Here is a 27886-nt window from a genome sequence, read left to right as displayed (position 1 = left end):
TCAATTTGACGTCGGCGCTCAGGGTCAGAGACGCGCGGTGCGATTGGAGCGTCGCCGCCACGTGATATGCTAATTTATTGCCGTAGGCGGAGCCTCGGCAGAGTTAAGCGCCGTCCCCCCAAAGAAAAATTATTTCCAACCAATTCACCCAAAAATTAATGACCATGAGTTCGTTTTTGATGAACTCTCCGGCGTACGTGGATCCGAAGTTCCCGCCGACCGAGGAATACTCGCAAGGAAACTACATCCAGGATTACTACGCACAAGCAGCTCCGGGACATTACGGTGGGGCATTCGGCGGTGTCAACAGTGAGCACGCAGTGAGTTATGGGCAGCATGCAGTTGCCTCGACTTATGCCACAAACACCAACGGCAGTTCCCCGTACTATCAGCACTCGTGCAGTTTGGGACAGACCTCGGTGCCACCTCTGTCCGTCGTGGACCGGGTGGCCACAACGCACAGTCCACCACCACTTCTCCACAGGTCGCCCGTAAGTTCTCCGCAACCCCCTGGGCATCTCAGGCAAGACAGCAACAGTTCGGACTGTCCCGGCACAGACCCACCAGTCATTTATCCATGGATGAAGAAAGTCCATGTTAGTCACGGTAAGTCGCATTTTTTTTTCACATAATTTATTCCAACCATTAAAAAAAATTCCCTCCCCTTTCTGAAAAAAAAAAGGAAGTATTGCGAAGGAACGGAATACACAGGGGCTACAGACGAAAACTGAAAAATTAACGCTTTAAATTACGATTTTGGGAACGACAATAGATCTGTGGCTATTTTGAGAACATTTCTAACCATTTCCCCATTATCTCCAATATTATTATACATTATATTCCTTTCTGGCGGGAAATTTATACGACCCATCATTTCTCTCTCTCTCTCACAATCAATGTTTTTACCTTAATGGGTTTATTTCACCATATTTGAGCAAGTATTGAAGAAATGAAAAAAAAATTCATGATATTGTCATTTGATTTTTTATGAAAATTTAATTTGATTTAAATTACTTCTATCACTTTTATAGTTATGCAAAACTAGCCTACATCTTTAGTCTGAGTTTATATATACAGTCAGAGGCGCCAACATAAAGAAAACATTGGAGGGGCTGAACTTTGCCGGTCGTCCCGTAAATACGGGACTCAAGCGCGTGTGCAGGAGGGGAAGGGTGCATTGCATTCATTCTTTTAAGAAATTATTGGAGGGGGGGGGGCTCAGCCCTCTTAGTAAATTTATTAAGGAGGGGGGCAAATGACCTCAGCCCCTAGGTTCCGTCGCCTATGTAAACAGTATCAAAGTAAGTGAAATAAGTGCTTATAAATGCGCTGTGACAGTTTGAAGGTGCTATGCTACAAGCTGTTGCTTGTAGGTAGGTCTACTATTTGAAGCTGAGCTGCGTCCTATGTATAGGACCATGGTAAAATATGGGATTTATGCAGATCCTGCATAATGCGTGAAAATTTATTATTTTCATCAACATTTCCGTAAGATAAATTGAATGAGCTTAAATTTGAACTTTTGCATGTACAGTGGGTCCCGCTTATAACAGTCCCACTTCGAACAGAGTCCCCCTCTTACTCATACTTATCCAGATTTCCCGTTAAAAGCGTTTTCCTGCTTACAACGTTTCTCATGACAGTTTTTTGAAAAAACGTTATAAGTGGAATTCATTGTGTATAGACTAGTATTTATATACGGTCGCACTTTCTATAATAATATTCATATTGAAGTCGAAGCAGCTTTAGTCAAAAATTATCTTTCTATCAGTTAGTATTAGGACTGCTAATTTAGGTATATCCATCAGTTTCCAAAGGTATTCTTGGTTCCCAAATCACACTTTACATATGATACGTTGTCTAAGCCATCATTGTAGAAGTTAAAGATGTTAAAGTATCATCATAGTATTTGAAAAGAATGCTTCCAAATTCATTTCTAGGCATTCAAGCAGTGATAGATGAATGGTGACATATTCAGAGTAAACATGTGCCAGAATCTCGTGGGGTCTTTAAGAAAATTTGACAACCAGTGATTCTTTAAATCGTTATAAAAACAAACACACTCTAGCATTATTAATGATCTCCTATTGCTGCACATCGAACGTTACTGGCGGGAGATTGAAGTACGAAAATTACATCCGTATTCAGAATTCTATTCTATCATTGACGAACAAATTTTTCATTGTCTATAGAAAGCATATAGAATGTGACTTGTATTCAATAGACAATCAGTAATGATTCATAAAATAAGCTGGAAAAAAAAATACATAATTTAATAACAGGTTATAAAAAGTAAAAAATTTTGTTTTAGGTTTAAGATGATAAATAAAAATCACCTCGTAATCAAGAAATAAGTTAATCAAGTTAGTAAGTTAATAGTTTGCTTTTAATTTACTGATATCTATATACTGATAAAATCTTGCTCAGCAAAATTGAATGGTTGTTACCTTGGAGTTTTATTTCAATTCTCTCAATCTGGTGCTATTTTATAAATCTAAACACATAAAATTTCAGCAGCTCTCAAAAAATAACACCTACAAGGAATAAACTCTTTCTGGATAAAAAAAAATACTGTGTACTTATAAATCCGGTTTTTATACTGAAATGGCACGGAAATATGTACTTTCTAAAATAACAAAAAAGTTGAGAAAATAAATTGGTATAGCGGATTATTTGACCAGACATGTATTTATCATGTGTATTCAAATATTCACCAGACCGTACAGGGTGAAAGGAATTTTCAATCGATCATCTTATTGCTGTAATTTACTCAGACTATATCATCGATTATTATTAAGATGCTTCACTTTTTACTTTCTAATGACTCATATGTATATATTCAATGCACTTTTAGGACGCTATATACATTAGGAATCAGTTCATTGTGATGATATAAAAAAGAACCGGTTATTACGAAACAAAACCTTATTATAGAAAAAATTTTGTAATCACGGTGTTTCCCCCCTTTCTTTTTATCAACTCTTTTCATCTCATCTCTTTGAAATCAGTGAAGCTAGATCCGGAGGGCGTGAGAGATTCACTTGCAAAGCACATCAATTCTAAAAGAAAAAAAAATCACTGAAATCTAGATAACGTTAGACTATTACTGATATCCCCATAACGGACATAACTATTAATTTCGTGTTGGCTACAACTTGGAGAAATGAACTGATTCTTAGGCCTACTGTAAACACTTGTAGCTGAATTAATGAGAAAAGATAAATATCAAATTTATTATTGTTACTCGATATTGGAAATTAAACCGAAATAAAACCATGCGTGTATATGATATATGTGTAGCAACTTTATACGAAATTGAATAGGATTTTTAATACCAAGTACATATCTGAAGAAATCCTGCTTTAATGAAAATATTTTAATTTATTGTGATTTATATTTTTAAAAAGTTCTATCTCGTTGTGTTTATTTTATACCAGAAGTGCTTAACCAGGAGTCCTAGGAGGACCCCTGAGGGAGATCCTCCCCCTTCCTTTGGGGGAGGGGTTCATGAGTTTGGATGAGAAAAAAAATCAAGTTATTATTGTGTTTACATTATTATATGCTGACTATTATTCGTTATTCAGTAAAGGGTTCCGTAGCCTTCATTTTATTCGCACAAGGGGTCCGAGAAACACAAAAATGTAATGACGTTCGTGAAGATACATAATGTAGTGCTGTTCATATATCTTCATTCATATAAGTCAGTGAGTATAGCGAGCTGTGTATAGGTAATATTTGTGAATAAATATTTAATAAAAAAATTCTCAGAATTGAAACATATTTATAAGAACATTCAACGGAGAGAAAAAAAATCTCATTATTTTAAAGTTTGCTATTTTCACTAAAGACTCCAGGGTTCTTCAGGGGTGATCAGTAAATCCATCAGGGGAATCCCATTTACGTTATCGGCACCCTTGAGAATGAGATGAGAATGAACATCTATAGTGATACCTCTGCTTGATCTCGGATAAATTTAGTTCTCATTTAAAATAGGACGCGATGCACTAGTTGGGAATCACAGCCCTATTAATACTTTCAATACAATTTTATCCGAAATATTTCGTGGCTAACCGTATGGGAATCACTGTCAATGGTAATTATTACATAAATTTTTCTCACCTCACTTAGAATCGATATGAATTCATATTTGCACCGTTTCCATTGGTAAATATGGCAGGCAATTTGTTAAGAGATAATCAGAAACTGAAACAGACACGAAAGAAGTCAATTTGTGTGAATTAATTACAAAGAATTTCTAAATCATCTCATATCAACTGAACTATTGGACTCAACTCTTCATGTTTCACCCCCCATAGAAGCTTGAATATATATATTTCTTTACAAAAACGGATTTAAATTGGTGCTGTTAGCATATTTTTAATCCAAACAGTATATCAACACAGAAATTTAATTAATTAGAGTTAATTTTTTGATTAGTTAAAATGTTTTAGGATGAAATATGCATAAAGTTTTCCCTTAGTTTACTGTTATATAGAAATAAATAAAACCTTGCTTATATATATATAAGTTGAATAGTGTTTTTTTTCTTGCTTTAAAATTTTATCCTGGATTCCCTCAATTTGGTGCGATTTTATAAAGTTTAGACCACATGAAATTTCAGCAACTCAAAAAATGACACTCACAAAGAATCTCTTTCTAAATAAAAAAGGTATTGTACTTTTGTGTAATGACACTAAAAAAGATGTACTTTCTAAAATACCAAAAAAAAACAAAATAAAAAATTGAGAAAAGAATTTGGTACAACGGGTGTTTTTAATCATATATTTGTCATGTATATTCACATATACACTGGACCATAGAAAGTTAATCAGTATTAATATTATAATTTCCCGAATCACGAATATTTTAAGTTCTTGATTACAAATTCAGAATTATTTTTCATAAGAATATGCTGAAGATCTCCATAACCATGTTTACTAAGTTATCAACATTTCAATGTCTGTTTGCTTTTAGGATTGCCAAAAATATTCTAAGTGAAGTTTTTCAATCTAGTAATAGACATAAGGTTTAAAATTCGTATTTTTGGAATTGAAAATTAGTGTTCTCTAACCTACAGTTGATTTTCTTCTGAAAAACTCAGAAACAGGGAGGAGGAAAAAAAATAGGTGGGAAAGAGGAATGGAAATAATAATGGAAAGAAAAAAATAACTTGGAAAATTAGTTACTGCGCACAGTTTTTTGATGGTCTCTCAGAATGGTTCCTAATTGCTCTTTCCGAAAAAGAATGAAAAACAATGAACGCCCTCTTCGCTAGAGAACAACCCAAAACTGGAATGCGAAGAGGGTGGGAAATGATAAGAAAGGGAATTCTTTTTCCCCCTTTTTCTTTTAATTCTTTTGTATACAGAAAACGAAAATAAAAACAGAAGTAAATGAGAAAAGAAATTCGTAAGTTTGGTTTTGAGAGAAAATGTTTTCTTTTATATTCCCATTCGGACTCGGAACTTTTGTGCAGACGTCTGTGTGTTTTTACACCGGTAAGAAGGAAAAAAAATATATTTCACTTTGGTGAATGAAATAAACAATAAAATAATGAGTAATTCTTTTCCAGTTACAAAAAGAAAAGATGAAATTAATTAATAACTTTAATGTGAAAATTTTTGTATATATATAATTCCAATAGTCGTTTATATCATACCACTTCTGTTTTAACTATCCACGGTGTAATTGAGTCAAAATCATTACAAGAACAGTGTTCTCTCTGAAAATTATAATTCACATAGATTAAGTACTATGAAATAACGTTGAATATTTTTACGATAATTTAATCGTTGAATTATTGGAGGTTTTCAAATCTTTTGGTCACGATTTTTTAGAATAGATGAAATCTGAAGAAAGCGTATGCCTGTTTTACGCAAGGCAATAAAGATAGTTCATTAAATTAATGGAATTTTTTGAATGAATACATAAATATGGTTTTTTTTTTTTAAATATAATTCTTGAGAGTTTCAAAGTTACATCTGGTTATTGAGTTATAATCTGCAGCTCGGATATTTTTTTTCTTTCATTTAACTGCTTGATTGCTTTCTCCAAATGCTCCATTTATAAGCTGTTCTAAAATTACAGAAGAATAAAAAAATACTGTTGTTGACCATTCTATTTCGTTGTTACATATATGCACTAGTCCATTTTTCCCAAAGTGGGCAACGGACGAGATAGGGATGTTAGAAGCTACACTTATAACATGGGATATTATGGGGTGTATCAGGATCATCAAGGGAGATGATAAGATTTAAAAAAAATTAAGAAAGTGGCGATGAGAAAAACAAGTTTTGGAAACTCCAGTTTTGCCAAACAGTTGAAGAAAATTCTTTTCAAGTTCGTTTTTGAATGCTTAGAAAAAAAATCGGTTGTATTGCCAACGAACCATAATAAGTCCTCTTTTTTGTGTTTCATTTATTTCTGTAAATGTTCACCCTTGTGAAAAGATGCTTTGTACGATATAATAATAAATCTTATAATAATTAATCTGTGTAACCGAATGAATATTGATCATTAATATCCGAATTGTTTCGTCATTTGAGAGAGAGCTATGCAACATACAATCTCAAGCAGTTCTGGCGAGAGAAAAAATTTTACATGTTTCAACATGAATTAAGTTTTATTTGCACTTAAATAAAGGATGAGATGAACAAACACACAACACAGCAGTGATGACGGCAACACACAAAGGCGGAAACACTTTCACAGGCGGGAAATTGACTCGTGGTTGAAGCTCAAAAAGGTCATTTGCGAAAAGGGAAACTGTCCATTAATACTTTACTCGAGTAGTTGTGCGCGCTACGTAAAAAGGAGCGCGAACGACGGCATTTATTATTATTTTTTTAAACTGTGTTTACAAAATTGTCCTTGGCTGTAATAACTTTTAGAGAGATAAAACATTAGTCATGAAGAGAAAACGATAGAGACCCTTATGTTCCAAGTCGCATTTTTCTTCGAGTGTCACGAAGGAGAAGATGTCCATTTTCATAGAAGTAATGAAATAGTCTGTAAAGATGTTATACAGAGATGAAATGAGGGATGAAATGATAAAAAAATTACTTTTATTTTCTTATTGATTATCAGAAATGAAGCATAAATTGGTGTAGTATGCAAAATTACAGTATCAGTTTAATTAAAATTCTAAATTAAATCAAAACTATTTCTCTGGTATCAAAAAGTCATCAATACGGTATTTACAAAATTCAAAAGAGTGAAATTTTCCACAAATTTTTTTTCTTTTAATAAAGAAATGTCTGGATAAGTAGTACATTCAAAAGTAGCTATTCATATATATATATTTCAGAGTAGACCTACTCAGTTCCTACACATTCTAACGAAAAGATGAGTGTTTCATTTAAAAAGGAAATTATCAATTTAATATCAGATTTTCTTCTAATAGGCTACTTCTTTGCATGAAAGAAAGCTGTGACAAGAAAATGTATTTATTCATTTTATATTCACTGAAAGCATGCAAAAAAATTTCCTTGTATTCATATACATTTCAGATGAAGTTAGATAAGCACGAAGGAAATAATCTTATTATTGAAAGAGAAAAACTTTTTAAAATCGCAAAAGATTGGTAAAAATAGTACAAAACATAGACCATTTATTTCAACCAACTTAGATAGACTTCACTACTATAATGGGAACGCACATGTGTACCCATTTATTTTTTTACCGAATAGATATTTCCAATATATTCATTAAAATTTCATGAAATAAGTACGGTACTTTACATGTTGTTAATTTGTTATTAAAACTCGATAGACAGTCTTATATTATATGTTTTGTTAATTAACAACTTTAAAATGTTTTTTTAAATATCTATTCAATTTATATAATGCAGCTAAGCTAAACATAATTAGTTATAGAGCCCTATGCAATTAAACTAAATCTACTACATATAAGTGAAGTATCTCTCTCTGTATGTGTTACTAGAATACTGCAATTTAAATATAGTTATACATCTATACATATATAATGACGTCCTGACTAATTGATTCACTGATTCATCATCACAGAGCCGAAATCACTGTTTATGAATATGAAATTCAGAAATTCAGTCAGTAGTTTTATTTTATGAAGTGAAGACCCACTAAGAAAGGGTTTTTTTCGAAATTCGACCCATAAGGGGGGTTCAAAGGTTATACAGAGAAATCACGCCGAGCCAAAACCACTGAAGCTATATTTATGAAATTTGGTCAGTAGTTTTATTTCACGACATAAAGACTCACTCTAAGAAGGTTTTTCAAAATTCGACCCTTAAGGGCTTCATAAGGGTGTTGAAATGCTAAGTAGAGAAATCATGCCGAGTAAAAACCGCTGAAACTATAGATTTGAAATTTGGTCAGTATCTTCATTTTACGATGCAAAGACTCGCTAAGAAGGGATTTCTCAAAATTTACTCCCTAAAGGGTCTCAAGGAAGAATTTTTGGATTACCAAATTCATGCGAGCAAAGCCGTGGGAACAGCTAGTACCGTAATCTTATACCGCTATTTGCATATTGATAATTCATTTTAAAAACAAATATTTCCACAGTAAAGAAAAGGATTGACCGTCATGGATGATAATAGTTTTTTCGTGATTGATTGTGCTTAATAACAACGCTTGAAGGAATGAGAAAAAACACGCTGAATTAAATATAGATGTTTGCGGTTTCTAGAAAAGTTGCTTTTCTTGAATTTCTTCATGTTTCTCTGCTCTTGCCATTTCTTCCTTATATAGGCTACATAGTCGATTGACGTAATATAGTCGACCCATTTATAACGTTCCCGCTTAGTTCGTTTGATTTTCGGGACTCCAACTCTTAACTACAGTAATTCTAATCAAGATTGCCCGTTTTAAGCGTTTTCCGCTTATAATGTTTTTCATGACGGTTTCTGAGAAAAAAAAACGTTATAAGCGGGATCCAATCCAGCTTATGGATGTGAGCTGATTCTTTCCGAAAATTTTCAACCTGATTTGTGGTGCACAAATCGCTTCGTATTAGAATCAATCAGTTGTAACGTTATATATTATAACGAAGACTTAAAAAAATAGAAGTAAATTCTGATAACAATATTTCAAAAAATAAATTTATGAAATAGCAAATAAATGTTTTTTGACACAAAATTAAATAATAATAATGTCTTTACTGTGCATTAGGCCGGAGCGCACACTGCTAGAAAGCTATTACAAAAGAGGAACGCTTGGTTGGACAACACAGACGAACACCTAGATGCAGAATGTTATATAAACACTTAAAAAAAATACAGAGCAGAGGAAAAAAAAATCAGAATATGTATACGAGATGAACCATTGATGTTTTAGTGTGGTTGTAACTTAGTTAAGATTACATTAAGAAAAGAATTAAAACAATGAGTTCCTTCCATCTTGTAAAATATTGGATAAATCACACAACGATAATGACTGAGAGCCAAAAAACTGTGAGACGTTGGCCAGCAAAATTTGCCGCAGTTTGCAATGACGTGTACGAAATCAATTTCCCCCGATAGTCACACCATTGGCATCGGTTAGAAAAACGATTATTTAAAATATTAAAACAAAAAAAAATACATTTAATTGCACATGAAAAAAAATCGTTATTTTGGTTCCATATTTTAAAAAAATATTATTTTGATTGCACATTGATTTTTTTGTTTTGGCGAATACAGCCAGTCCCACTTATAACGTTCTCAGTTAGAATGTTTTCTCGCTTAGTACGACTTATTTTCATGGTTCCCAACTCGAACTAATTATCATTAAGTTTTCCTATTTAGCGTTTTCCAGCTTGCAATGTTTTTCCTTGACGGTCTTTTGGTAAACGTTATAAGCAGGATCCACTGTATTCTTTCGTTCAAACAGATGTTGTTCATAAAAAAAAACATATTTAGAAAAATAGAGTCTGGAACGAAAAAACAAATCATGATTTTTTTTTTAAAAATGTAATTAAGGTTTTCTGGTTGCACTGAAATAATTTTTTTTTTGTATGATTTAAACGCTCCAATTTTTCTCTTTTTATACTATATGTCCTTATTTCCGTCTTCTGGCAAAAGAAGTTTTAAACTAAAGCTAAAACCCGAAAATAGATTCCACGTTATTTTTTTTTTGTGTCTGTTTTATTTTATTCTTCATCCATCCCCCCCGTTTGCACGTACAACTACAGCCACCGTTAGAGCTCCATCCACGGTGTTACCACAATAAATTGCCGAGCGCGATAAATGCTGTGTAGCGACAAGAGCGCCCGATGGGAAGTCTGTCAGCCGGAACATTATCAAATGCCAAAAAAAAGTAAAATAAAGTGAAAAAAAGAAGAAGCTTTGCGTGAAAAACGGGCCTACACACAGAGGTGAATTTCTCTTAGATTTATTTCCTAAAGCTCCAGAGCTTTTCTGATTACATTATACACCCCTGTAGAATTAAAATTCCCATGTTATTACCGTTATTTTTTTTTACTTCATGTGAATTGGAATATCTGAAGCTATCTATATTTCTCCGAGAGATTTTGGTTTGACGCTTGTCTTTTCTGCACGTTTTTTTTATGCTTGAAATTAATGACTTTTGATTTTTTTTTTAGTATAAAAAGTATGGGTGGGAATCGATGAAAATTTTTAACTGATTAATCAAAAATTTCTAATCGATTAATCGAATTTTAATCGAATATTTTTCGTAGCCATATAATATTAATTGATGCTATAAAAATGTATTTCATTAATTTCACGAACCTATTCGCCAGATGCGAACAAATGTAGGAATAGATCCAGAAATTAAGGCTGCCCGTTTGAAGCAAAAAATTTAATATGCTGAACATATTATGTAAAAACCTGGAATTTGTTTACTTGGATCTTTGTCGTTATATTATAAGTTACAGTTACTGATTTCGAAACTACTTTCGATCATACTGTTGCTTGTTTTCCTAAAAAATCCTCCCGAATGGGTAGCCTACTTAGGAGGAAAGGCGCTGATGGTTCCGAAAATACGAAAACTACTGTTCATAGTGGATACGATAAATTTTTGTCTTCCAAAACAACTTTTCAATCAAACTCAATTTAAGACAGAAAACATCACTAGTTTTTGTTGAATCGACTTTTATTTCCTCATGCTGAAAAATTTGATCAAAATATTGATCCAAATATTTTTAAATATAGTCACTTATTAAAAATTTTATGCATAAGAAAATAATTTGAGACAGTTAATCGGTTTCGTTATCAAATCAAGTTAAATTGATAATTTTTCTTGCAGATTTAATCGGATTGATCGAGTCGATTAACTCAACTAAAATTTTTAACTGTGATGAACAATTCGTCGATTAACCAACCCGATTAATCGGATCAGCCCTAATAAAAAGTAGCATAGCTAAAACCAAATTTAGAAATTCGATTCTAAATTTATTCTGATGAGTGTAAATAACCATAATTGTTATTGTCAATTCAGTCGATCATAAATTAATCAATGTGTTAATAGAAAGTTTCTATATATTTTTTGTATTTTTGAGAATATCGAATTCATATATGGAGAAAAAGATGTGGCATAAATTTAGTTACGAAATTTTATTTATAAAAAAGTTACACTTTATTTTATTTTATCAATTTTTAGGAGGATCGGTTGCACTCAATGACCCAACTGTTACAGTTTGAGAGTGATAATCAGAAATATTGTCTGATGGGATTTACGAAAAGTTGTTCTGCTCTTTCACAACGATGTTTAGAAATATAATGTTCCGAAGAATTGATTCATTTTTAATCTCAGAATTGAAAAGTTCTGGTCCATAGCCAGAGGCGGATTCAACGGCGGGCGCGTCTTCTAAAGGGCCCCGAAAAAACAAAACTTTACACTTTTTTCTGATTTAAAGAACCTAGTATTTTCTTTTACGCCCGGGGCCTCGACCGACTTTAATCCGCTACTGTCCATACCCTACTAAAATAACATCAGAGTGATTTTTTTTTGTTTTTGTTTTAATTAATGCGTAGTGATTCATGCAAGTTTTACTATTCAGCTTACTATCTGCGGTAGTAAGTTATTCAGAAGTCGATTCCGTGTATTTTCCCCCCGTTTATGGCAAGTCTTTTAATTTTAAGTAGTAGACTAGGCATCGACTATTGTTATTGCCGATACAAACAAAAACAAATTGCGTTTTTTCTCATATAAATCCTATCTTGACCAGGAATTAAAGAAACTAACTTCTTCTACTGAAGAAAAAATTTATTTTTATATTCGTATATAAGAGTCTACTTCTATTTTTTTTATTACATTAGATATATATTCAAAATTAAACATTTTTAAGAGAAGTAGTTAACGTCTAACAGCCTTAGTATTTTTCCTGAAGTATGGTTTTTTTTTTCAAAGGCCTTGTGCAATTACAGTGGATCCCGCTTAGAACGTTTTGAAAAAACCGTCAAGTAAAAACGCTTTAAACGGGAAATCTTAATGAGAATTATATACTTAGAGTTGGGACAACGAAAATAAGTCGTAGCCTACTAAGTGGGAACGTGGTAATCTGAGTCGACTGTAAATGCAATTTGTCGCATTTTGATGAAACTATGCAACATTTGAAACGTTCTTGTGATTAAGATGTCGAATATTTGAACTATAAGTAGTAAGATTTTATCGAATGATGAATACTTCTCTATCATAAAGACCATCAAGTCCATAGGCGCCGGAATGGGGCTGAGGCCATTTGAGCCCCCTCCCCCCCCCCCAATAAATTTTGTAAGAGCGCTGAGTCCCTCCCTCAATAATTTCGGAAAAAAACAATGCAAATACACCCTTACTCCTCTGCGTTCGCGCACGGGTCCCGTACATACAGGACGACCAGCAACTTCCAGCCTCCCCAATGTTTTCTTCATGTCGGCGCCTCTGATCAAGTCCACGTGAGGAATGAAATCATCCAGAAAATGAATACACAATACATATATCAAGTTTTAATATTATGTACTTTTTAAACAATTTTGCAGAAAGGTTTAATAACTTTTTATCCACCATTACGGTATTTCTTAGCCTATCCACCATGGCGCTTACGTTTTCAAATTCAGATATAATTTTGGAGGCTGGTATAGCGCTTGCATTGATATATTGCATCTACGCCAATTTTTGTTTCATAAAAGCATTCTCCAAGAAATTTACTATGTGAACATGATCATATTACATCAAAATATCGACAAATTAAATCGTGTTTGAACCATTCAGAATTGGTTTTGAGCATTCAATAAGCATTTTCTAACACTATTTAGACAAATCAAAGAAAATTTGTAATTACATGAAATTCTCTTGAATTTTATCCTGGGTCGATAAACCAATGCTGAGCTCACGTTAAGCAGAATAAGTGATTTTGCGATTTTATTTGTGCATATTATTTCATTTCATTTTTTTTTCACACTGCGCTGCATGTTCCCACATGGCGCTTACGATTTTCACACGGTACTTACGACAATATCGTATTTTTTTATAATGCAATGGATTTGAGATGAAATATAGTATTAAAGGCGAAAAAATGAATAAATGCTCGATTCCGAATGGATAGGGAAAACTAAATTTGATGGAGAGAAATTATTTAAAATATAACAATAAGATTTAACAACATTGCAAACTCTTAAACTTGTGTTTTCAACAAGAGATGATGGAGAATTTCTCACTGTATAAATTAGTGCCAGGGTTTAATAGAGCGTATTCTTAAAAATAACCGCTCGAGAGAAAGAAAGAGAGAGAGAGCCGATTCAGTCGCAATTTCTCTCGGCTCTTGGCACGAATTCAGCTTCCACGTGGTAGAATGAGTTATGGCAGTTTGTCAGCCTCCTAATCTCTCGCACAGCTGCCGCTTGCCTGTGTGTGTGGGGCCCACCACCGTCTCCCAAATTCTGGGGCTCCTCGAGCACCTCTGACCTCGGCGGCGCTTTAATAGAGATTCCAGCCTCTTCCTTTCTCTCGCTTTCCGTCGTCCGATAGGCTTTTCTACTTAGACAAAGCTATTTTATCTTTCTTTTATACCATGGAGACCAATTGTTTAATATACTGCCAAAGGGAAAAAAATAAATAAATGATGAAAGCATTCGCGCCCGAGAATTGCTTCATGATTTTCTATTACGTTTACGAACTGAATAAGTTCTAATTATTTTTGAAGGAAAAAGTAATGTCAGATCCGTTAATAGTTTCACTGTAGTACATTATATTTTACGCTCAGGGGGGGGGGGGAATTCACTTGAAATCAGTGGAATTATTCGTTTAATAATTATACAACTTTATATGACTTTACGGAGTGCACTTTTGTATAGAAAGTTACACTTTATAGCGGCGTTTCTCAACCTATGGTCCACGATGGTGGCACTGTTGGTTCGCATTCATACTCGATTATGTAATTCTAATTGAATGAAATGGTATTGTATTGTTATGAATGATATTAGAGAGTAGGCCTAATATTCTCATGGGTTCAAATCATGGGCGGAATTGCTCCCCTTTTGCGTCAATGGTGGTGTCGTCTGATCTAATGTATATGTATATATATGAATTGATATCATCATCATCATCGTGCCGCCCCCCCCCCTAGCAATAATGACCGTGCCCCTCCAGACTTTCAAGTTTATCTTCGCCTATGGTTCAAATAAAAAAAATTAAACCTTCTTATTGAGGAAAAATACGGGATATATCGCTAACAGTAGCCGAAAAATTCAATATTTTGGAAAATTTTTTTAGTTTCTGCTAAAATTGCTGAAGGGTGGGGCAATAAAAGGCTGCTACGAATTACAGTAAACAAAAATGTATTTGACGAAGGAAAAAAAACCCATTCACATCATGACTAGGGGACCAATATTTCATTCAAAAAGTAGCTACTGAAAATTAAGATTTGAATAAGGCAAAATGCGGGACCTCGTCAATTGTATACAAAAACGTTTGCTATAAGTCAGTGATAAAATTAGCAATAAAATTACTCAATAGTTACCAATATCGGTGGGAAATGATAGGTTACTGGAACTCGCAGTGAGTGAGAGAGCTTTGAAATCAGGGTTAGGAGTGCAAGGGGTATAAAACATATAGATTTAACATTGCACTTATACCCCCTCGTGCTTTAGGCCCCTCAAATGTAGTTCACGGAGAAAATGTTGAACATGGCAAATATGAGATGACTAATTATAGCCATAATTACCTTGATATAATTAATAATTTATCAAAACATCCGAATTCATGATTTTAGTAAATAGGTTACTAGAAATTCGAATAATATATAATAATTCTTTGAAGAAAAAAACAGGACAATTTTTTGTATAAAGGAATGTCGTAGCGGTCAAATATGGGACCACTACCTGAAAATACTAGAACGTCCCACATATGGTCACAATACTCATGCTCTAAATTGGTGGCCCGTCGAATTGTTTCAGGCATTTTACTGGTCTTTGTGTACAGAAAGTTTTAGAAACCAATGTTTTTTTATAGAAATGTAAAAAAGAAAAAAATCAAGCTGAAATGCATGAGAATCCGGTATAACGACTAGGCTACGACTTATAACGAGAATCTCGCTATAACGACTGATTTGCAAATGATTGTCAAATAGTTAATATTAAAGTTTAAAGATACAAAAATATTCGGTTATAGCAAGTTGAAAATTAGGAAACATTCACTATAACGTCTAAAAAATTCCCAAAAAAATGCGTTTTTTCCTTCTCTCTGTCTCTTCAAAAATTTAACATAATGACTCTCATTATGTCACATGTTCCCCGTAAAAATTAACTCTAAGGGACTTCTAACAAAGAATAAACACAGAAAAAGTCAATTTTTTTCAACCTTCCATTCCTCCTATTTTTGGGCTTCCCTTCTTCGTTATACACATAGAATACAGCCAATCCCACTTATAACGCTCCCGCTCAATGCGATTTATTTACGGTCTCATCTGTAACATCCTCATTAAAATTTCCCGTTTAAAACATTTCCTCGATTACAACGTTCTTTCACGGTGGTTTTTTGATGAACGTTATAAGCGGGATTCACTGTATGTAATGATTTTATTCGCCTTTTGTCTCTCCCAGTCACTAAAAGACCACGGGTCAAGAAGTTAACAGTTTAAAAGTCGTTTCCTAATGACGGGAAAAAAATCGTGCTAAAAATATTTCCGAAAAATGGAAAAATGTTGATGAGTCCATACACAGCCGTGAAAACGAACATTGATATAATAGTTAAGACTTTTATTTGTTCAGTTGGTGGACTAAATTACTTTGATTATACAAAAATATCCGATTTATAAAAATTATTCAGATTATACCGAATCTCTGTTCACATTCCTTAATATAAGAACGAAACGTTGTAAAAGGCGTTCCAATAAAGATAAAAGAAAAGCATTTTTTTACAATTTTAAAACATGATGGAGCAAAAAAAAAAGAAATTCACTTATAACAAGAAGTTATAACGGCAATTTTCCTCTTGATTTGGAACTGTCGATATAACGGACATATACTGTAGGCCTACTTTATTTGCAATATAAAGACAAATTTGAAATAAAGCTAAAATGTGTTTGATACTGTATATAGCCGTGTAAAAACATATCGAAATCTTCAACATATTATTCAATGGGAAAAAGTGATATTTACAACAAAACAATTATAATTACAGCAGAACCTCATTATAACGGACCAACAGGGGTTGAAGGTTGTCTGTTTTAATATGTCCGGTTTATAACAAATAAATCTCATAGAGGTGTAATGCAACAGGGTGTATATCAATTAAAGTCAGTAGTGTGTAAAAGTGTACTAGAGTATTCCAGTAAAAGTATTTATTATACAGGATGTGCAAAAAGTCCGTAGAAACTTGAAAAATAAATAAAAACCGGAAAAATAACTGAAATAAAAAACGATTTGCAGGGTTAGCATCGCTAGATCACGGGAATTTTTTTAAGACAGGAAAAAGAAAAAACAGCCGATAGATGGCGCTGGTGCGAGCGACTTCGGCAGTTCACCGTTGTAAACCATGTAAGTGGACCTGCTGCACTCTGACGTTGCTGGATTTGTGACTCGCTTGCAATGTGTTATACCCTGTTGTGGTGGTCATCATGTCATCATGTGGGTGGTCATATCACACATACTGCTGTAATAAACGATTTGGAGGCAGTCTGTTCGTAATTTGCGTATCTTTTCTTTGACTTGTGTACGTCAGTGCCACCTATCGGCTGCTGTTTTAGTTTTTTTTCCTGTCTTAAAAAAAACTCCCGTGACCTAGCGATGCTAACCCTGCAAACCGTTTTTTATTTTGGTTATTTTTTCCAGTTTTTATGAATTTTTACAGTTTCTATGGACCTGTATATCAAACCTACAGGGTGTACCCACCCTGTATATCAAATAACAAAACGTCCTTCAGCATGGGTTGAGTTGAAGATGCGTACGTATACACTGCATCAATCTTAATTTTCCTGTCTTGTGAGCAGTATGTCACGCAACGCATTAATGTATACGTAAAACCACACAAAAAGATCGATGTATAACCCTTTTAGACCCTGGTGCCACAAATGTGTGGGTTGCTTTTTCTCACTGTAGAATTTTTATCTGTTTACCTCAGGGATTTGAGTCTAACTTAAGGGACTGCGTAAATTTTGGGTTAGAGATATGGTGAATGTGAACTGTGGGGCCTTTTTTCAAAGTGCAGCACTTAAAGTTGAACTTTCAAGGGGTTTTTTAAGATGGCTTCCAATAAAAAATGCCTCCAGGGAAAAGTGTGATTCATTACATAAAATTTAGCAATCAAATTCTGGGAAAAAAATTGTATGTGAAGTTGAATATACCCTGCATCAACTTGGTTGAAAATTTTTTTAACGAAGTGAATTATTTTCTCCACAAAAGAAAATTTAAAATTTAAAAAAAAAATTGAATTTGCTGGCATTTATGTTACAAATGCATTTTTGAAAGTCAAAAATTCAAAAACATTTTAAAAATTCCAAAAATTGAATGTTCGGGTCTGAATTATTGCTTTTTTAAATACATTTTAAACGTTTAAAAGAAGTTTTAAACTCATTAGCTAAAAATAAGCATTCTTTATTATTATTACAATTTCTTTTACTGTTCGTTTGTTATAGTGTTTTCCGTTATAATGAGGTTCTACTGTGTTTTAATTCTGGAAATGTCACTAACGCTTCAATATTTATTGAGACTTTTCCATGGACTGGAAACATTTTTTTTTTTGTGTCATCTTCCCTTAGTTTTTTTTATACGGCAATATGAAAGAAATATATATATATATATAATAGTCTTATACATACACATTTACAGCGTATTTTTTCTATTATCATCATCGTGTGGTAAATGTCACATCGGGTGGCACAGGGCGTGCGACGTTCGAGCGGAAAAAAAAAATACTGTAAAAAACGGATGATACGGGAGCGAAGATAACGAATTGTACTCGAATTATTCATGGTCCATCCATTTCGGGGTGAGTTCCAGACATATTTATCTTATATTCTGTGGATTCTTTCTTTCCCACCACAGCGACCCTCCAACGTACCGATTAATCGTTCAATAATATACCTCCGCGTGTGTCTGTGCGACTCCCATTTTTATATTGTTATTACCATTATCCAAGCGTATGCGTGTACGTGTACAGCGAAATATTCGCGTGCGACCGAATATTGAACTTAACACACCCATATGCTATTATAATGTTTGAAAAATTATCGATGCCCTTCTCTCTTTGAATAACGCAGTCGTGTCTCTATAAAAACGAAGTCACTCCATTCCTACAAAAATTTTGTTTTTATAAGAAAATTTCCTATGCACAGAAGTAAATTTTAAAAAAAACCATGAGCGTACTGTTGAAATTTCGATAAATAGGAAAAATTCATTAAAGTGATCCCGTTTATAACGTTCCCACTTAGAACGTTTTCCCGCTCAGTACCACCCGTTTCGTGGTCCCATAACTCTAATTCTCACTAAGATATCTCGTTTAAAGCGTTTTCCCGCTTACAAAGTTTTCATGACGGTTTCTTGAAAAACGTTATAAACGGGATCCTCTGTGTATATAGACTTTTATTACATAGGCCTGCATTTAATTAACGGGAAAATATTAAAATTGGATACCAAATTTGGATTGTTTCAATTTAGTCTATACGTTATGGTAAATGTGATAAGTCGGAGATAATTCATAATCCCTGATCAAAACACATTTATCACACTTACCATAGCATATAATGGGTATCACATTATATCACTACAAATTTGCTGGGAAATAGTGTTGCGGTCATTTAATTTCGTGCAAATATAGTAAAAATTTACATTATTGAACTAATGAATAATAATTCTGAATGATTTTTGACAGCTGAGCACGAATCTACCCATGGAAAGTATTACATCGGGTTCTCAGAGATCTTATGACCAGAGGCAGATTTATAATTTTGCTGCCTTCTTCTCCTATTCTAGTTCAATTTTCTTGACCACCCGAAATTTACCGCCCTGGGCTGTCACCTGTAATATGTCCAACCCCTGTAAAAATGTCTCTGTCTCTAAACCGCTCTTTTCGTCACTCACATGCTTGCACATTTTCTTGGTCAATCGTTTGGGCGTTCGCTGATGTGTCCCCCTTGCTTACTACGTCACTATTTTGGTCATCACATGCTTGCACACTGTTTTGGTCATTCACATGCTCGATTCAGTTCACTTACGATCTCTCACCGACTTTATCTCACGCTCTCTTGATCTTTTATAGTCACTCACATGTTTACGCACTATTTTGGTCATAACTCCATTTTGTTTGCTCACTGACTTGGTTTCTGGCCCTCTAGGTCACTCTTTTGGCATCTCACTGACTTGGTTGGTCCCTTTCTCACTCCTTTGATCACTTACTTGCTTGCAAATTTCCTAAGCAATTCGTATGGTCGCTCACCTATGGTCCCTCGCTCTCAAGCAGAGGCAGATTTATGGTTTTACTGCCCGCGAGCAAAAAATAAATTTGCAGCTTTTCTCCCATTCTACTACTTCTCTTGCCCACTCATTACTCGAAATTACTCCGAATTTGCCACCCTGGGCTATAAGCTCGATAACCCCCCCCCCTTCCCTGTAAATACACTACTGCTTATGATGTCATTCGTTTCAAAAGTGTTATAACACACAGTATTATCCAGCAATATAATAGGTCAGAGCAAGAGCACGAAATTGCGTCACATTAAAATGTCCTTACCAAGAAATTATTTAACCCTTCTACACCCAATAAATCTAAAGTAGACCCTATGTGTGACATCTAAATGAGAGTCGGAAGGGCTGCAAACAACAATTTAAATAGGTAAATGTAGGTAACATTATAAGCCACTGTTTGCTTGATTTTTAAATCATAATCTTTCATCACAAATTAACGGGCATGCAGTTCGCATGATTAATGGCCAACTAGGGTTCCTATTGGAGAGCATGGCCGTAACTAGGCTGGGGCAACCGGGGCACTGCCCCGAGCCAAATAGCGACCTCACAGAAAATGTATATTTATTTTGTATATAATGTTTCTCTTTTTAAAGGGCCCCCAAGAAAATGTCTGATCCGGGGCCCCCTACAAGGTACGCTATATCCCTGTTGGAGAGGATTCACTGCTTTGCTCTTAGAATATCTATACAGACTTTAAGGCAGTGTTAGGAGCCTATTGATAAGACTATCTGGGTTATATATGAAGCATTACTAACTTCTTCCTCAATGGTGGCAGCCTAGATAATAACTCCCACTATCATAAAAACACCGACCTTTTATGAAGAAAAATTGGTAAAAAATGAACGTTTGTGATACTGAATTGGAAGGATCATATTTAAGTATCACTAGGCTACGAATCAAGCTGGATCTTACTAAAGTTTTGAGGATATCAATAAAAACACACTAGCTTCTAATATTTGCATGAAAAAACTTCAGACATTCAGTCGAAAGAAAGAGTTTTCGTTGGTTTTCAAATTCGAGTGATCATCAGAGACTGCATATTCGAAAAACCACTTTTAAGCTTTAAGATGCTTTTAATCCAAAACTTTCTGTAGATTCTGGTAATTACTGTATTACCAGAATTTTAAGAAAGCCATATTGTCTTTTCCATAACCTCTGGATACAATATGTCCATGAAAGTAAATTTTTGTGTTTCAAAAACAGAAGATTATTCACGTATTCACGTCCAATCTGGTACGTATGCTAGACTGTGCGAAGACTGGATAAATATTTTAGATTTTTATTCATAAAAACTGGCAGAAAATTCATTTTATACATGGCATATATAGCCTATGTTCTTCCCTTGATATATCTCTTAAATGGCGTGAAAAGTTAAAAATGAGAAATAGCACTCAGAAAATATTATTGAATGAGTTAGAAAGAAATTCTATTGAAATTCTATTGTATGTTTAAAATTGAAGTTATAATTATTTCATGCTTGAATCTCTTCTCTGATGGGATGGATATTTCAATTTTTAGCTTCAATCAAAAGTTGCGAAGTCTCACTTCCCGTAAAAACAGCCAACTATAGCCTGCCTATATTGTAAACTTACATGGGAAAATGTTATATGCGTCATTGCGACAATAAAAATGCTTGTAAAGAATTTTTTTAAGTAAAAGTATAAGTTACTTTGAACTGCTTTTCCAAAATAATCTCAGAACGCTCACACACTTATATTTGATGTAGTGCTTAATTAAGCTTAATTAAGCACTACGTCAAATAAAATATGGATCAAGTAAAATCGTTCTGCAAAAAATTTTAGCAAAAATATTCATATATTTTCGAATTGAACTTTTTCTTTTAATTGATAAATGTATTTTTCGGGCTGATGGATCATCATATGTCTGAGCATTCGTTCGATGTTACCTAAACTTCAATGATTTGCATCATCAGGAGATGGTTTCGGTCCTTGAAATGTTGGTGTTTTAGCTATCATAAATGAAAAATCTTAAAATTTATAATCAATTCGAATGAATCTGAATTTAAACAGAACCTTGATATCTGTAATTAACACGAGAGTAAAACTACTTTAAATCTCATGAGTATCAACATCCAATGATTAACCGAGGTAAAAATAAAGAGAAAACTTTTTAGTTCTCATTTATTGATTTTAAATATCATCGTCAATGCCTATAAATCTAGCGCTGAAAAATCATTTCAGTCTTACAAACTTATATTGATCATTCATTATTTATCTCAGTCTTAGTCTTCGTAGACAATAGAATGCATTTTCCTGAAAACAAATGGGTTACGGGAAATAATTCTGAAAAAAATTTGAATTGCGTATGCGATTTCGATTCTTCATGTGTGTACATTGAACACAAGTAAACAAACATATTTGAGCAGACACGTCTCGCAAAATATAGAAAGGATAAAGAAATATGGGAAGAGAATTATCGATGTACAAAAATGAACAGATGCTAAAACGCGAATTGACGAAAAAGAATCGGAAACACACGCAAGTTAAAACGGAATTTCCAGTGAAAAATTCGCGCACGTGGCAATCGACAGTTCGTAAACCAATAAATCGTTTTTCTCCCACCACTTCGGGAACGTGTGTTGCGTGCGGGAATTGCGCACGCGCCACCGCCGTCCACATCGATCTCTCTCTCTTTTCTTTTCCGTAGGACCATTTTCGTGGCGCGCTTTATTTATGTCCCGGATGGATTTTTTAAGAAGAAAAAAAAAATATTTTAAATAAATTTTGTCCGGGATTTTTCTTCTTCTTCCTCCCAGATTTAAGCGAGTGAAAAATGTGGTAGAGGGAGTTATTTCTAAACAGCTGCAAAATGCTTCGCATTCTTTCCGCGTTTAAAATTCTTTCATATTTTATCGTTGTGGAGAGAGGAAAAACGAAAAAATATAGTTCTTTTTTATTCGTTGATTCGCGGATCAAATTGTGTATCTTGATTGTTTGATAATGATTCATGAATTAAGCAGACTGTTCTTCATATGTCATATCAATATGTATTCATTCACGTATACGACGAAATTTTTTATTAAGTTTTTCAGTGCTTCAAAAATCTAAGTTGTCCTATATGTTCTGGCGATTGTGTAAACACAAAAATGTGACTAAAAAGATGAAAAAAATTTAAATGGGAATCAATTTAAGAATTTAATTTAGAAACTTTAGAACTGATGATAATTTTGACTGATTGAAAATGATAATTCGGGATTCATTGAATTTTATGAATGTTGATGATAAAATTCAAAAGTCAGAACCAGAGAGTGAAATTATTTAAAATTAATTAATAAATCCATCGAAAGCTGATGAGAGAAGCAGTTCCAGAATTTATGAAAGACATAATTTCAGAATATGTGGAAGGTTTTTAAATACTTTCGGGGCCCCCCTGTTTGATTAAGGAGCCCTGGGCCAGACACAGGGATCCCAAAAATGACATCAGAGTATGGAGGAGGAGTAGTGGTTGTGCAAATTAAACGTGAAATTATAAGAAAATCAACTATATTTTATTATTCAGTTTCACTATATATATATCCTAAATTCTGATATTCAACTAATTTTCCATTTTCTCAGATTTATCCAATATTGTGGTATTCGTCATATTGTAAATATAGTGTCCAATCTGTGTGTATTTAGTTTTTGCCAGTGGCATATAGAAATCGCACGTAACCAGCTAAATATGTGTTGACTAAATTTAATTAAATCAATTAAAATTTATTTCGGATAAGCAAAACTACTGGGATAACAAAAATGTATAAATATAGGAGAAATCTTTCTTAGGTTTCTATTTGAAAAAATTTCTCTATGGAATGAAAATATATATTTTTCAATCGATTGAGAGTAGGCCTTCATATAAAGCTGTTTTCATAATTTATAATTTAATTTTTTCCCCTGTATTTTCCTGCATGTAATCCGCATACGCTCACATACAATTTGCATTCACCACAAAATCTCAATGAATGAAGGTGGTTGTTGGCCACATTCTCGTGAAAAATGAATTGATTTTGATACAAAAATTAATTTTCAAAAATATTTATATTCGTTCCCCCTCTCCAAACAAAAAAGAAAAATCTACATGTGATGCGCAGTGGTATATATTCTACATTAACTAATTCAGATGTTTTTTAACGTTCAATCCCTCAGATTATAAACCAAATCTGAATTTGTTAATGTAATATACAGTGTGTATACTAATGCTATTCTAATGCATATTATCTGCAGTAATTTTTTTAATGCGGATAATTACACACATTGAAAATACGGTTTTTATTTTTTTTTTAAATTGATATTTTGTGATTAACATCAAAAAGTGTTTATTATGATTTAATTTTTCCCTTCAAATATTTTCCAGTCAACGGAACCTTTCCGGGAATCGAGCCCAAGAGACAGAGGACGGCCTACACGAGGCACCAAATCCTCGAACTCGAGAAGGAGTTTCACTTCAACAGATACCTGAGCAGGCGGAGACGCATCGAGATAGCGCATTCGCTATGCTTGTCCGAAAGACAGATTAAAATATGGTTCCAAAACCGACGCATGAAATGGAAGAAAGACAATAAACTACCGAACACTAAAAACGTGAAGAAAAAACAACCGCAAAACAACGTCCAGACAAATAACGCCAGTAAGAACGGCAACATCAACAATAATAACAACAACAATAGTCAACCGCAAACACCTATAGGTATGCAGCCACAACATCGAATGTCGTCTTTATCGGCCGTCGAACCAAAAGACGAGTATGGGTTGACAGAACTGTGATTTCGTCCCGTTCAAATGAACCTTTAATATTTGAATGAATTGAAATTTCAAAAAAAATATTATTAAAAAAAGAAACCACACAAAGTCCCAGCCAGTCATGTTTCATTCGAGCAATTGCCATAAACGCTGGAATATTGCCGCCCGAAAAAAAAAATTATTACGTACGTGAAATAGGAGCCGCCATATTTATTCCAGAGTGTTTCGATTCATATGTGACTCTTTTTTTCCGAACATTTGTTTGTGTCATGCTCGCCATATTTGACATTAAAATCCTTTGAAAGAAAGTGATAATCTCTTTCAAATGGAGAGAGTGACGTATTTCTCATTCTTTGTATATAAATTATATAATATATACAGCATATATTCTTAGAGAGATTTTTAGACATGTCTTTTTCTGCCCGTTGATGCTGTCCTGATTTGTTCAGGGCATATATTCAAGTCCAATGTGTGATTATTACATATTATCACTGAAGATTACTGTTGTTAATGGTTATTCTCATTGATGACGGCTGAAGTTTAAAGACAAATCTTTTCTTTTTCACGTGATTCTGCCGTTTGTTTTAGTAATCAACAGATGTTGGGATTACTCATTTTTTATTAAATAAGTAATTACCTAATTAAGATTGAGAATGAAGACTAAAATAGGGTTAAATCTATAATTCTTCTAAGCTGTGATTTTACACCGTGAATGCACAAAATTCAACTTGCGGGCTATATAAGAGTTAAAAGATTAAAGAAATTCAAATGATATGAGCAAAAAATTATGATAAAATCGATTCAATAATTTTTGTTTTTATGGTAATTAACACAATTAATTCTTATTTTTATATATCATTAAAAAAAATTGAAGAAATTCAGAATGTAAACAAATGCAAAAAAACGGAAAATTCTTCTGAATGACTTAATTAAATATTTTAATATTATTTTGCATTAGTTTTATGGATATCACATACATGCATAATAATTACGCTGTATTTCTTAAATGAAATTATATAACTGTGTTTTTTCAGGGTTGGTTTATTTTAAAGAAATATATGTTTTAAAATTTCCTTATCTGTAAAAATTCTCATTGATGACAGCACTTTTATATAACCGATATTTCGAAATATTTTTCCTCTAATATCAAATATGGAAACACTAAAGCGACAGTTGATTCCAGAATGATAAAATGTGATGGATGAAATGGCATTTCGATGATCTCGTTTGGATGGAAAAACAGCAATTTCCGAAATTATATTTTTTTGTACTTAAATTAATAAGTATTAATCAATCAAAAAAAATTATCAGTCAGTTGATAGGGTTTTCGTGTCGAACACCGATTTGACCTTTTATCTACCGCATTATGAAAGGTATAATAAGAAGAAAATGATAAAAATATAATTATAGTAATATAAAAATTATTGCGTCAATTATTTTGTAAATCATTTTAGTTCTATTTAATGACAATAATAATAATACTAATAATAATAAAGAAAAAAGGGTTTTTTTTTTAAAACAATAATTCACCAAAATGTCATAACAAATCATCCAACTTGGTACTTTAAAGTGGGTCGGTACCTACCGTCAGTAGATAAAGGGTTAACTAGCCAAAATGGACTTTGTAGTGGCTTTAGTGTCTTTGGAAATCACTAAATTAGGATCGAGATAGACGGACTTCAACAACAAAAATTATTAAACGGGGAAATTGTTGAATTTGAGTTTGTAATTATGCATTTTTGACTGAGCTATCTGGCATTTGCGATCAGTCTATTTGGAATGAATCTGTTTAGTTAGAATCAAATTTAATGTCAACGTTAAAGAGAAGTCATTGAAAATGATGCCCAAGTTTCCTCTGGAATCAACGTGTTACGCTTTTATTCTGCCAAGTTCAGGACTATCAATAGAAAACGAATTAATTAGCAAGTAATTTGCTAATATTCACGAATCATTCATATACCATTCACAAACATTTTAATACCAGTCAGTAAAAAAAATAAACGCATCAAGTTTTTCTCATGAATATTTCACTAAAATAAACGAATGAGATGTCTTTGAAAAATTACACTAGTCGTGTACCTTAGATACCCGAAATTTTGATACGGTCTTTGATCAAACATAAAAATAATAATTACTTTTATTATTTAAATCAGTGGTTCTTAACCTTTTTCCCATTCCGTACCCACTTAGATAATGCGTTTTCTATCTGTTAGAAAATTTAGTTTTTTTTACATTAATCATCAATTAATAAATTTCTTTAGTTATTTAATTCCCGGCTATAATTGATATTTAATTTTAGCTTGTTGTTTTTTTTTTTAATTTACTCAAAAACGAAAAAAATAACAAAAATTTACTATTTTTTAATATTTTTTGAAATTTGAAAACAAAGATTCAATGAATCTTATCGATTCCAGCTTGAACATCAATACATAACTATTCATTTGGCATTTGATAGAACTTTCGCATTTTATTAGCCTAAGCGCAGCATGATATTAACACGGTTTGCATGTGAACATACCGCAAAATATTCTAGGTATTAATCGTATTTTTTTCTTAATGTAAATGGAAAACAACTACAATCGTTAATCGAAAAAGAAACTTTTGCAACGTAAATTACTTGTCAGCCATTTTTGGACGCGTTAATTAATAGATGAATTTTCAAAATATCAGTGTGGTTCATATTTTTTAAGAGTTGAAAAATGAAACTTTTTTTATCATCTTTTCAATTTTCCTGAATAATAAGTTAGGATGTTGTGATTTTTTTTGCCCATCTCGCATCCCAGAAAATGCTCTCCCGCACCTCCGGTTATTAACCACTGATTTAAATAAAAATAAATCACAACCAAGTTTAGCAGCTATTGTGATGCATCTACACGAAATTGAACTTAACTAGTTATTCAGTTACTAAACAGTTTATTGTAAAGCACAACTTATCATTTGTTGTTCATGTGAATGTGATCGATCATCATGACATCTACTTTGAAATGGAAATTCATGCGTCCGTGAAACACAATTTTTTTTTTGTTTTTTGGAATATTTGTGTGTATAGTTATGTTTCATGTAAGTAGTATGTGTACAGTAATTTATATGTAATATATTTCTATGTATATGTGAGAGAAATTTTCCGCTCTCATTTCTTGTACATTCGCAAAACTTAGAAGAGAACTTATATACGATAGAGATCAGGGTATTTATTATAAATATATGAAAAAATATATATATTGAAAATTCTGTAGACCCTGTGTATTGTGATTTTTCTAAGAATGGATAAAAGAAAAGACAGTGAGAG

The 27886-nt window shown here is 33.1% G+C and overlaps 1 protein-coding gene across 1 annotated transcript; it reads left to right on the top strand.

The window, feature by feature from the left end:
* The first annotated feature begins 141 nt into the window (after positions 1-141).
* Positions 142-27886, top strand: LOC149086731 (homeobox protein Hox-D4a-like). The gene is made up of 2 exons (XM_089231087.1): positions 142-606; positions 24212-27886. Exons 1-2 carry the CDS (start codon positions 159-161, stop codon positions 24619-24621), a joined length of 858 nt encoding a protein of 285 aa, XP_089087213.1. The 5' UTR covers positions 142-158; the 3' UTR covers positions 24622-27886.

The sequence above is a fragment of the Pholcus phalangioides genome, unplaced genomic scaffold (genome assembly GCF_987345545.1).
Source record: "Pholcus phalangioides strain wild (caught in Gottingen) unplaced genomic scaffold, Ppha-v1.0 ptg000004l_1, whole genome shotgun sequence".
Taxonomy (NCBI): Eukaryota; Metazoa; Arthropoda; class Arachnida; order Araneae; family Pholcidae; genus Pholcus; species Pholcus phalangioides.
Note: the sequence above shows the minus strand (reverse complement) of the source record. Positions and strands in the feature narration are given on the sequence as shown.